The 13,518-nt window shown below is 34.7% G+C and overlaps 2 protein-coding genes across 2 annotated transcripts; one reads left to right on the top strand and one right to left on the bottom strand.

Annotated features, from left to right (window-relative positions):
- Window positions 1-1,818: 1,818 nt before the first annotated feature.
- Window positions 1,819-6,042, bottom strand: TRIADDRAFT_34036 (uncharacterized protein; the record flags this gene model as incomplete). The annotated part of the gene is made up of 15 exons (XM_002118305.1): window positions 1,819-1,877; window positions 1,960-2,087; window positions 2,181-2,324; window positions 2,414-2,524; window positions 2,733-2,885; window positions 3,035-3,190; window positions 3,303-3,347; window positions 3,516-3,594; window positions 3,698-3,749; window positions 4,106-4,186; window positions 4,306-4,353; window positions 4,471-4,520; window positions 4,694-4,791; window positions 5,118-5,215; window positions 5,968-6,042. 15 exons carry the CDS (start codon window positions 6,040-6,042, stop codon window positions 1,819-1,821), a joined length of 1,377 nt encoding a protein of 458 aa, XP_002118341.1.
- Window positions 6,043-8,317: 2,275 nt separating this feature from the next.
- TRIADDRAFT_4447 (uncharacterized protein) lies at window positions 8,318-10,970 on the top strand (the record flags this gene model as incomplete). The annotated part of the gene is made up of 5 exons (XM_002118314.1): window positions 8,318-8,358; window positions 8,971-9,274; window positions 10,135-10,283; window positions 10,564-10,732; window positions 10,905-10,970. Coding segments are annotated over 5 exons (729 nt in total), but the record flags the coding sequence as incomplete, so codon positions are not given.
- Window positions 10,971-13,518: the final 2,548 nt, after the last annotated feature.

The raw sequence follows: 13,518 nt of genomic DNA, 5'->3' as shown, positions 1-13,518 counted from the left end.
TATTTTCTTCCTTAAATCGTTTGCAAGGATGCGTATACGTTCCCTAATGCGAGTATATTGCGATCTAATAAATATTTTACTCGTAAGCAGAATTATGTAACGTAAAGTAGAATGTTAAACCTCTTAGAGATTACTATTTTATATTAATGGACTTAAAAACATTTGTTTTCCATACAAATCCAACTTGAACTCACATACAGAATAATGTAATTTAGCAGTAAGCTTCGGAAATGTTACTATTTTATAAAACTGTTATTGACTATAAAAAAACGTTGACTTTCTGTACTAACCTAATTTGAGTCCCTTCCCCGATCAAAAGTATCCACAAAGTTGATATTTCATGAGGTATGGTATCCTTGTCCATAATTAATAAATATCATAGCCTTAAAGAAATTATTGTTCTATACATGTGTCTTATTGCCCGCATTAAACGATAGCTCTTTATCAAAATAATCAGGGCATGCATCAATTCGAAATATTGTTCCGTTTTAAAGATAAGTAGCACCACATGTCTCCTTTAAGCATAGGATACTTGTTTAGATGTCGTAGTCTGCTGTAATAAAACGCATATTGTTAAGAATAGTAACTTGCGTAGAATACTGCCTAATTATGAAGCTGATTTCTCATCATAGTACTGAGGTACTCTAGTATCATACAGAACTTTTATCCATACCACCAATTATATAATCCTCTCAAGTAAGTGCCTGATGGAAAATTTATTACAATACTGGTTTTTACTTATCATAAAGTCACCTTTGCATTTCAATCAATTACAAAAGCTAGCATTCGATTAAAACAAAATGAAGTTAATTATCACCGGGCTTGTTATTATAATTAGTTGATTGTTATCATTTTATATCTTACTATTTAAGCAGTTGCTATTTTCCTCCCTGCTAAGCTTTAGATTTTTAGTATTTCAGTATCATTTCTCTAAGATTATTCCGCAACGACGACAACAATTTATTCATTTGACTGTTCATGACAGTCTTTAATATCCAGCAAATATACCGATAAATATAACATCTAGAAGCGATAATTAATATATGGTATTTTTTCATATAATATAAATTGCTTTAACACATGTTACCATTTCGGTATGTAATTGCATAGCTAAAACTTAAAATTAGGTCGTGTACAAAATTGCGATAAAACAAATGTTCAACGAGTTAATACGAATTAATGACTTAATCTAAAGGTATACAGAACTTCCTCTTACTTACAGTGAGATATTAGATATCAACGAATTACAGTTTACTAGCATCTTTTGATTTCGTAAAACTTTAAATCCATAAAAGATTTGGCAAATGACATAATTTATAATGATATAGTTTATGACCTGAAGGCTTACAAATAGTATTCGCATTGTTATTTTATGCAAATTTGTGAGCGAAATATAGCGATCGTATTCCGTATCAACGAGCTATACAACAACTTTTACCGAAATAGCTATTAGCGTTTGTTGCTATCACAGTACACACATTTCATTATATTATAATAGCGCGCAACTGAAACCAGATACAATTTCAATAGCTGGAATCATTTTAATGCACAGATAAACTAGATGGACTAATTAACAAAACAGTTTATGACTACAGTATCAAACACTTTACATCCAATTTATAATACAATTGTATAATATAAACTTCAGATATTACAGAATACAGATATTATTTTCTTCCCTTCGTTATAACCAAATGTTGAGATGCTACACGATTTCAAAATCTGTATTAAATGGCACGTCGGTTACCACTAAATTTTTATAACAGCAATGAAATATTCGTCATTTCTCATAAGGTAATGTTTTCATTTACGTGTAACTTAGCTATTAAAATAGAAAATATTGCCAAACAAGGAACCAACAAGCTTTTTCATTTCATCTAATATATAAAGAACAAAGATACACGTTGTTAGTGGATCATTCCAAAATCTACGTTTAGCAAAATAATTCAAAAATATTACCATTAATGTCTAAAAGACTCCCGTTCTTCAGGTTTTGAGCGACAAATAGCTCTCTCTGATCCGCAATTTTGCCCACAACCCAACAATCTGTCGCAGTCTTTGCCAAAAATTCTTCATTACTTTTCGACCTATAAATTAAGTTGACAGTCGGGCAAGTACATTAATTGATTGATTAGCAATACAGATATCAACCTACGGATAGGATCAAATTTAAACCATACTTGTCAAATTCTGCATGAATATCGCAGAATAAGCGCATTAAGTCGGGTCCTATAATAGCAGGTTGATTTATCTTGGGGTATATACTTGATTTGAATGCGCAGTTCATATGGTTGAAGTAGATAAATCTATATTGCATCTCAGTTCTATATCAAATTGTAAATTGACGGTATGATTACAGCGACGTCAGGATAACCACTTGACAATCATTAAATATTAAAATTAATTTATTTACAAAGACAATCGACGATTGATAATATTTTGCTCAGCAATGTCGAAAGTCAACTGTTTGATTTGAGGTCCAATAAACTTATCCAATTTACGGAAGAAATCGATAGTGCTTGTGCTCGTTGGAAAAATTGTATCATCTATAATCAGAACAATTCATTAAGAACACTTTTTAAACGCAGTAAAAGATAAAGAATATTTCAAAAACAATTGGTATTATTTCAATTATGTATTCAGATTTGCCTTATAACTTACACTTGACCAACATGCAAAGCACAGTATCTAGCACCTGTCATAAGGTAAAAGGAAATATGACGAGAGTTTACAGATTGTAATAATAATAATCAATGTAGACATCAACCAATACCTTATAAACGATCACAGCGAAAATTTCCCATTTACCATTTTTATTAATAAATATTCTAGGAATTTTTCCTATTGAAGCTGCATGTCCGAGTTCTGTTGGCCCTGTTATAAATCTAATGCCAGCCAGGAAGTATTTTAACAGCATACTCAGGTACAATAATCGCACGAATAGTAGTAATTGCATAGAGCTTACTTTCCCTGCACGTCGAGATTATATATTACAGATTTCGAGTCCTTACTATTCTGATCTTTAATATTCTACAAATAGTTTGTAACAGTGCATAAGGGTTCAAATAGACAATAACGATTCATGTTAGGATCTAATGATGATGCTACCTCCGCTTCTTGATGATTAGGTAATAAATTGGTAGTTAAATAGCCATAAAGAATTTGTGTATGATCGAGATCGAGACTACTCCTTTAAAAAGGTAATATCCAAATGGTGTAATGCATCAATTTAGGATACTTTATAAAGTTATTTTCTAAGTTGAGCTGAAATAGACTGGTGATGCTACGTCTATCAAACTTACCAAATTAACTGATCGTCAAACAGAAGTTGTGCATAAGTAATATTACTGTAAGGAAAAATCAGGATTTATCATTATCAGCACATTGTTATTATTAGTATGTTTGTACCATATTGTCGTTGTGAGACGATCACCTTAACAGGTAACTGGCTAATCGATATAGCTCAATAGCGTGTAATAAACCATTCAATAACACTTATTTCCAGTTTTGCTTACCTAAAGTTAGCTTCAATTAAATTAATGAATTGCTGAACTTTTAAAAATTGCTGTTTACCCAATGGTAAAAACCGAATCCCTATTTCAATTATGTGAAAGAAAATTGGTTAGACATTAAATTGAATATCGCGCGTGGAATACGTAGCTCTGTGAAAAGCTGAGGTAGAAATTTAGTACAATACCTTGTAAAACGTCTTGCAAATCTTGCTGTGCTAGTTTTATTGACTTGATAAACTGTAAAGAGGTAACAACCGTTAAATATTGAAATTGTTACGATAGGGTGTTAATTTCTTGACTAAGAAAATTGTCCAAGCATGTCAGTCATTCATGACGGATGGTATTTAGATAGAAGCATTCTATATATAGATCCTAATCGCGGTAGATTTGCAACCGATTTAATTGTATTTAATTTCTAGTATCGCTTGATTGATCAGGTGAAATAAAGTGTCATTTTTTGAAATTGACTTTAGCATCTACTGCAATTTACAAATAAAGTACTTGGAATGGCATTAGCGATTTAGTAGCATTGATTTCGAAAGGATCAAAGAGAGATTGCCATTTACAAATTATCCATTTAGTATCATACTTACACGTGTAAAAAAGTGTTTTAAAAGTTCACGGCAAGAATCAACACTTTCATTAAATGTCATGGAAAAGGGACCATTAAAGAGCTGTTTACAGATAAAATTCGCTTTATTAACAAGATGTAAAGGCTATCGCTACCGCTACCGAAGTAATAAAGCCATGAAAACTGAGAGACGATTCTTTAAACCATTTTAGCTACACTCACCCTAAATATTTTATAGGATAACATCAAAATTGATTGTAATGCCTGATCCTATGGAGAATAAATTCAAATAAGTAGCGAAGATATTCGTAGCACTTGAAATAATTATCAATATCTCTTAACGCCAATCAAATGTTTTAGCCTTATCAGTCATTATTTTTAATTTACCTGTACTTCATCCTGATGATAGACAATGTTATTGCCATCTTTATTTGTTACTTCGCTAGCTGGGATGGATACAGTCTATAAAGGCCAAATATTTTTTTCCGATTAATTCTAGTACGGATGCCAATGGTAGGCATGTAATATATTGGAATTGATCATTTATAATACGCAGACAACATCACTTTAAGTACAATCCATTACGGATTGCATTGAAATATCAAATCACGTGCCATTATCATCCAAAAATTTTCCTCAGGCTGATAAAAGACTTGTCGGGATTTTAACGTTTGGACAACTTCGCACGGTCGATCAGGAGCAAAAGTTCTTGAATCAGAAGACGCGGAACTGAGTAGTTAGTTATACCATTGTAATACTAGGTGATTATTAGCTACATTGAGTAAATACGTGTAGAGGATCATTTGAAAATAGCAGACTATCAATATATAATATCATTTTAGATCAATATGATTGCAAAGATAGTATGAATGAGACTTGCTGTTATCCAATCAATCATGCTGTAGACTGTAGGTACATAACTGGTTACAGTAGTAGGTAGATTAAACATCTCTTTTATCATCTACTGGTAGTGTCTACCTGTTGTTCAATAAGCATTAGCAATTATTATAAGCATTTATGCACGCTTCCATTACCCGCAAAAATGAACGATCGCTTCCGAAAGCCCGACACTGCGTGATTGCTTATCTATATTGTCAGCATCTGGGTAATAAAATAGAATCTTTTCGTGTTCCTATTTGAACAGAAATTGAAATATCATCATTAGTAGGTATTCCATAAGCTCTATTCAGAGATTGGACATACGTGTCCATTACCCATTGGATCCCATTGATCTGAGCATTCATATAAATGATGCTGCACTACTACTACTGGGAAATGGCGATCGATGCAATTAGCGACACTGTCGATGCATGTTGTACAGTATAATGACACTCTTTGACGCTTTGTACTACTGTACATCATCATTGATGGCTGCAAAGGAAACAAGGTAATAAACGATAGCCTTCATTGATAATTTCTTGTAGGATAGAGATTGAATGAGCCCTGTTTGGCTTTGTATATTACCCAGCAGGGTAGCTCATTGGTGACAATTTTTTGTCTCGACCTATGCAGGATCAATAACTAGTCTTATCCGATGCCTGTACTTTTGATGGACTTTTATACTGTAGTATTTGTGTGCTGTTGACACTATGAAAGTATCCATTGATGCTACGCGTTGTTCAATCCATCCTGAATCATTGAATTAAAAGGATAGAATACAGTGGTAGTCCATAGACGATGACCAACTGCATTGGTGCATTCTTTTGCCATCATGTAGTATGCAAAAGTATGCTTACACTATACTGTACAGTTAGTATCCCACTTCAACTGTGCAAGCACAGCTTGCACTAGCCTGTTGGGAAATGGTAGAACAGTAGTGGACAACATTGAAGATTGAAGTTGACCGTTTCAAGTATAATCACCAAGCATCAAAGGACAACTTACCGTGCCTTCTTCTTGGCCCAATGTAGTATTAAAGATGAAGAAATTGATTAGAGTGGAAGGGCTTTTCTCCGTCATATTGGTAATCTTGCAGAGGTAAGACTCACCATTGGCTGCCGACTGCCGGGCATTGGGCGAAGAATAATACCGGCAATGACAGTCATCATACAGTACAGTACAGTACAGTACAGTCAGAGCACACAGAGTGTACAGTGTACAGTACTAGAGCGGCGAGAGTACTGTACTGTACGATCCCAAAATCCACATTTGTATTGTAGGAGTTGGATATTACTGTTGGCATACTGACTACTTCTGCAGTATGGACCATCATGTCCAGTTGTCCATCAATCCTTCGATCCTACCAGTCACAGTTATTGTTCCTCCATCTACAGTACTAAAGAAAGGTCAGTTACAGTATTATATACTGTAGTTTACAGTACGTCGTACAGTAAGGCATCTCTTGTCCAAAGGCTGTCCATCGTCGTAGTGTACAGTACTGTACTGTACTTCTACTGCATACTGTATACTGTACTTACTAATGGAACCATCATGTCCCACGGTCCATCAATCCTTCCATCCTACGAGACACAGTATAGTTCCTCCTTCTACAGTACTACAACATGATATGTACTGTAGTTTACAGTACATCGTACAGTAAGGCGCCTCTTGTCCAAAGGCTGTCTCATCCAACGACGATGGACTTCTACTGCAGTTAACAGCATGGACCATCATGTCCAATGGTCCATCAATCCTTCCATCCTACGAGACATTGTACTGTATTGTTCCTCCATCTACAGTACTTTACTACAACATGATATACTGTAGTTTATAGTACATCGTACAGTAAGGCATCTCTCGTCCAAAGGCTGTCCCATCCAACGACGATGGACAGTACAGTACAGTACTGTACTTCTACTGCATGTACTAATGGGTCTAAATGGTACCATCATGTCCCATGTTCCATCTATCCTTCCATCCTACGAGACACAGTATAGTTCCTCCTTCTACAGTACTATAACATGATATGTACTGTAGTTGACAGTACATCGTACAGTAAGGCATCTCTTGTCCAAAGGCTGTCCCATCCAACGACGATGGACAGTACAGTACAGTACTGTACAGTACTTCTACAGTTCTACTAATGTTCCATCTATCCTTCCATCCTACGAGACACAGTATAGTTCCTCCTTCTACAGTACTATAACATGATATGTACTGTAGTTGACAGTACTGTACATCGTACAGTAAGGCATCTCTTGTCCAAAGGCTGTCCCATCCAACGACGATGGACAGTACAGTACAGTACTGTACAGTACTTCTACAGTTCTACTAATGTTCCATCTATCCTTCCATCCTACGAGACACAGTATTGTTCCTCCTTCTACAGTACTATAACATGATATGTACTGTAGTTGACAGTACATCGTACAGTAAGGCACCTCTTGTCCAAAGGCTGTCCCGTCCAACGACGATGGAAGGCAGCCAGTCGATTGTCGACGCCAGTCATTGAAATCTATACTAAAAGACTACAACGGGAGGACTGTTTAGGGCAGTAGAGTCGAGAGTAGTAGCGTGCGATAGGTCGATTGAAGTCAGCGACAGTTGAGTTGATTTCTCGGACGCATTGTGTTGAATACTGTCCAATACATGCGTGCAATAACATGGATAAGGAACGCAAACATGGCGTAACATTCTAGGCTACACTATCATCATAGTGTTACTCTTTCAATCTTCACTGGAGCGCAAGTCATCGGCTTTTGCAGCACCGATTCAACTGTCGGCATTTCTTTGTCCCGAGCCCCAAGCATTGGCGAGGAAATCTCTCCATTGCTGGCCTCCATCGTTCAACTTGTTTGCAGTTGGCATACTGGCAAGCAATCATCCAAGGTTGCTAGACTGTTCATAAGATCAAGACAAGAGCAATAGGAGGAAAGGAAGGCAGAGAGTAAGGGGGCAAAAATCCTCGACAATCGACGCTCTCTTGCAATAGCCAAGAAGACGATGAGAACAATCGATCCTCGACGCACTTTTGCACAAATTCATTCCATTTTTCAACCTTGATTGTAGACGAAAATCTGCTCGTGATTGCAGCCTTGGATGATTATTCATTCATCGTTCAAGTCTATCCAATCTATTGGTAATCATCTTGATTCAACTATCAGTTATGGCTGAACATTTTAATGGTGTTCATGTACGCCAATGTCGACAATATGATCAACAAAGTGGTGAACCGATCTGCAGTTATTTAGATCATTTAAAGCAAATTTATCTTTGGTTTCGTGGATGTGATGATATTAATCGCGCTAGTGTATGCTTACATCAGCCCTATGCATTGCCTAAACGATCTCGAACTTTGGTTTGCCATGACATGAAGAATGGCTATCACGAGGATAGGTAAGATTGGCCTTGTCGGCTATCCTTCTTGAGTAGACAGGCAGTCGAGAAGGAGGACTTGCAGTATGATCGCGTCCATGGGAGTCCATCATGTCTATAGCCATTGCAGTGATTTCATCTGCTTAGCTAATAGGATAGGTTGATTAGCTCATTTCAATCAATTACATCCATATTGACAGCCATGTTATATAACAAAGTAGTGCAATCATCTTTTCTTGCTCCATTAAAACCACATGGAAGGTGATGATGATAGCGATCAAAGGTGTACAATAGAAATAGTCAGTCGACGATGGACAATCGCCTTCAAAAACTGCCAATGATAATCAATTCATTAGTAGTCAATCCTAGCTACAAGTTACAATAGGATAGACATGATGATACAGGATAGAAAACTGCCAATGATAATCAAATCAGTTTATTAGTAGTCAATCCTAGCTACACGTTGCAATAGGATAGACATGATGATACAGGATAGAAAACTGCCAATGGTAATCAAATCAATTCATTAGTAGTCAATCCTAGCTACACGTTGCAATAGGATAGACATGATGATACAGGATAGAATAGCAACCTGCAACTATTCAACTTTCTTGCCTTTTTTTCATTGCATAGATTTGCTCAAGGTTGTGGTGACAACGATGCTTTCACTTTCTACCATTGGCAGTATATTGACATATTTATCTACTTTAGCCATCATTTATTGTCCATTCCACCATCAACATGGATCAACTGTGCTCATAAACATCAAGTCTTAGTTTTAGGAACTTTTATCACTGAATGGGATGAAGGCAATGAAATTTGTCGTGAATTCTTAAGTAATGCACAACTTCGACATCTCTTAATTAACAGATTAGTTGACATAGCACATTATTATCGTTTCGATGGATGGCTGATCAATATTGAGAATAACATTGAGGTATGGTTATAAAGTAATAGTTGACGACAAAAATAGAAATAGAAATCACTAGAGTAGAAAATGAATTTCAGTCTTCCAATTTAATTCTCATTGCATGAATGCAATGACAAAATGACATTGGAATAATTTGCAACGATTCACTTATGACAATGTCTTGTCCATTTCATCTTTCTTAATTATGTTCCACGTATGGACAGTATATCAGTTTTTCTACATTTTGACCTATACCTTCAACCCATCAATTACAGTAGAAGCGTTAACTTAATGAACTGTTGATGATAACGCAATCACTAGGGACAAGCGAATACCACTAACTAATGGTAAAACTAGTATTAATTATCATTGCTTGTAAAAGATACAGTATTATGATTATGCATGGTTATAAAATCAATCCCTATCCATGTCAAACTAATAATAAATCAATAGAACAGATTCTTATATTGTAAACGTACAGTACAGTGTTGGTTATAAGATGGACTTACTTAATGAACCTAAGTGATACAATCTTACTTTAACTCGACATATCATATCAGTGAGGAGTCTTACGATTAAAATTTGAAACGACCACATACTGTACAGTAAAGCATTTCAAATGAGCACCTAATTTCTACGATAAAACTATACCATTGATCACCAAAATAGCAACGTCAAGTTCTAGTTTGCAACGACGATCCATAACAATATAAGCAATACTTTTATAATACTACTTTACTTAACTGAGTAGTCAGCCATTTCTACCCCTTTCTATTAACATGATGTAATCGATGTAGGTCAACAATCTCCACCAAAATAACGATCGATTATGTTGACACAAGAAAATCTTTTTAATTTCTCTTCTCCATTTCTCCATTTATTATTAGAAAAAGTATATTATGACATTGGTGCAATTTGTAGCAGAATTAACCAACAAACTCCATCAAAAAATACCACATGGTCAAATACTTTGGTACGACAGCGTAACCAATACTGGCGATCTAAAATGGCAAAATGAACTCAACATGTATAACAGGTGCTTAATATCTGTATTATGAGAACTATTTTATCAATTCTATCATCGTTTTTAGAAGAGTTTACGGTATTAATCAATGCTGATTACCGTCATATTGATTTTTAACAAATCATCTTTGAATGATGTAGAATAATTGACATCGGTTAACAAATTTAAATAGAGAACACTAGAAATGAATGAATGCTATTCTGAAGGCTTAAAATCCAATAGACGATATTAATCAACTGTAAAGCTTTAACTTGACACTGATCAATATACTTTTTTGGTTTACTGAACACAGAACTTTCTTCGATTCCTGTGATGGAATTTTTTTAAACTATGTTTGGAAACCTGGCAATCTCTTAAGGTCGGTATTGAATGCCGGGCAGGAGCGAAAACATGACGTCTACGCTGGCATAGATATTTTTGGTAGAGGTTGTTATAAAGGCGGTGGTTTCAAAAGTCGAGATGTTAGTATTACAGATGGATGTTATAATGCGCCTATTCCATCGTTCTTACTTTTTCAGTTTTTATCATCCTACCCGAACTTGTTCAACTAAATTTTCTATAGCGTTGAAAAATAAATTTATACGATCAAAAAACTTTATGACATAATAATCCAATTTTCATTATAATCATTAGGCGTTAGAAGTTATTCGAGAGAGTTCTTTATCTGCTGCTTTATTTGCACCTGGTTGGGTTTATGAATGTCTTGGAAGAACAGATTTTATCGAAAACCAAAACAAGTATTGCTAATAACCCTACCCACGTTCCAAGTATTACTAATCATGCTTTAATACCAAGACTGTAATTTCTTGATTTTTAACAGATTTTGGGATTTACTTAGCTCACTATGTCATAATTCAAGTATTCTAACTGAATTGCCGATAGTATCATCATTCTGCCGTGGTAGAGGTGATAAAATGTACATTAATGGCAAGGTAAATTGGAAATTCTTCTAATTTGAGGTAGCTCCATGTAATTTTTCCATTTGTAGATATTTCTCAATCGTAATTTTAACTCCTTGATTAGATTGCTAAAAATTCTTCGTGGAGTAACTTAAGTGCACAACAGCTACAGCCATCCTATTCCAATTCCCATCGTTCGTATTGCATAGGAACAGCTGGAAGTATTAAAATATCAACAGTTGCTCATTCGTCTTTGGATGCTTACAATGGAGGTGAATGTCTACGAATTTATGGATCATACACACCATCGTTAGAGTATTCTGCAGCAGTACTTCGGTATGCCTTAAGGAAATTAAAAATACTCCATCCTCTATTCAAAATATAAAGCCTCAATAAACTCTTTCACTATACCAATTAGGTTGTTCCGTACTCAATTCGAAATAAACGACGGACTCTTAATTTCCTGTTGCTATAAAATTCCACAAAATTTTTCGCGCTCGATCAATATTGCATTGCAACTTGTTACTGATTCAGCAATGACTTATATTATCTTAGGAAAAGAAGCTAAAAATGGTATACTAAATTGCTATTCACGGTGTATTATTTAGTTATTATTATCTTCTCATCAATGATACCCTTTAATATATTATTTTTCTAGTTTGTGAGCCAAAAGAAATTGAAGCGTGCATGGAGGACTATGGTTTGGTTTGTTCTCCTCGTTTTAATCCTTCAGGTTTTAAAGTCAAGGGCGACACTTCAAATTATCTAGCATTTTCAACTATTAATAATGAATCAACTGATATCATTGATGCAACATATACTGGAGAGACAGATCCACGTTCCACTTGGATAAATAGGTTTAATTTATATCTAGACTAGTATGAGTAGGAATGCTTTCAAATCTCATAACTTTGCAGAATTTCCTCTTCCATTTCTTAATAACACCATTTTTATTTAGGCACTACTTATTGACGGAATCATTATGTGGTTCTTGTACAATTTGCGAAGTACAACTGATGATTATACCAGAATTAAATAGTATGTCAACCTCATTAGGCAATTGTACGTAGGCCATGATCTTTTTAATATTTGATAAGGCTAATTCTTATGTTTTTATCATGAAAGTCAATCATACAGAGCGAAAGGAAAAAGATTTCTGCCTCGATTTAGGTGAAATCAAAGTAAGTTTATATCTAGTGTGAATTCTATTCAGTGACCTGGTTTATTATTCAATCGTTCGATAATTCATAGAGGAATGTCTATTTACAGTTAAAATAATTCTTTTTACGTTTGTAATCTATTTAGTTACTTAATCCTTCAGTGATCTCAGATGATATTGGCCGTATCGTTAACCTTACATACAAAGACACTTCTTGGGATATTGACGAAGATCAAATATTACTAAACGTAACTTTAATGTGGGACTTTATCCTCGATAATGATGCAACGGAGTCAGCGCAACCGGAATTTTTTGATATTTTTTTGAAAGATGGAAAAAATATAAACTTTGTAGGTAGATCTTTTCTTAGGGTATATATGATTAAGAACTTTTCACTACGTGAATTTAATGATGATGAAGTAACATTTGTTGTTCAACATGTTACGAAAGCAGGATTGAGATCAAATTTACAGCATGCTGCGAACGTTAACGTTTTATTTCAATAGCCACTTTTGAGCGAATTATTTGTTTTACATTTTGAATGGCATACTAATTAACTTACACATATCCAACTATTCAAATTTCACTTAAAAAAAATTGGCTCTAATCCATGATCGTGCGCGTATATATCATCATTAGAACGTAAAAATCACCAATAATTAGTGTGTATCGATAATTGTATTAGGGCGTGCTAGACAAAAATAGATATATCTAGTATTTAAAGTTTGTAAACAGTGCTGTCTCGTTCTGCCTGTTGCGAATCGAATAATATTATTGGTAAATAATTAATCGTACAAATTAGCGTTTTAATCATGAAGACAAAAAATCGAACTTGCATTCTAGTTGTCTCATCAATTCAGCAACGCGTAACTTAGATATCGACTCAAAATTCCTCGTATAATAATATTCGTGTGACGACTTTTTTTTTTAAATATTTTATCCATACCACTTTAATGAACTGTCTTAAAGTTTGACCCAGATGCCTAACAATTTACTTATATATTTGGTACCACATGTAAACATGATATTCGATGCCTAACATTAATTTGATTACTTAATAAACAAAATAGCAAACGAAAGTAAAATTGACTGGTTTTCAATTGATTTCACCTGTGTATGTTTATCTTGCTGCTCGTACGGTATCAAGCATGCCAAACTATTGACAATAATCAAGAAAGGACGCGACGGA

This window comes from Trichoplax adhaerens, genomic scaffold (genome assembly GCF_000150275.1).
Source record: "Trichoplax adhaerens TRIADscaffold_44 genomic scaffold, whole genome shotgun sequence".
Classification (NCBI taxonomy): domain Eukaryota; kingdom Metazoa; phylum Placozoa; class Uniplacotomia; order Trichoplacea; family Trichoplacidae; genus Trichoplax; species Trichoplax adhaerens.
Note: the sequence above shows the minus strand (reverse complement) of the source record. Positions and strands in the feature narration are given on the sequence as shown.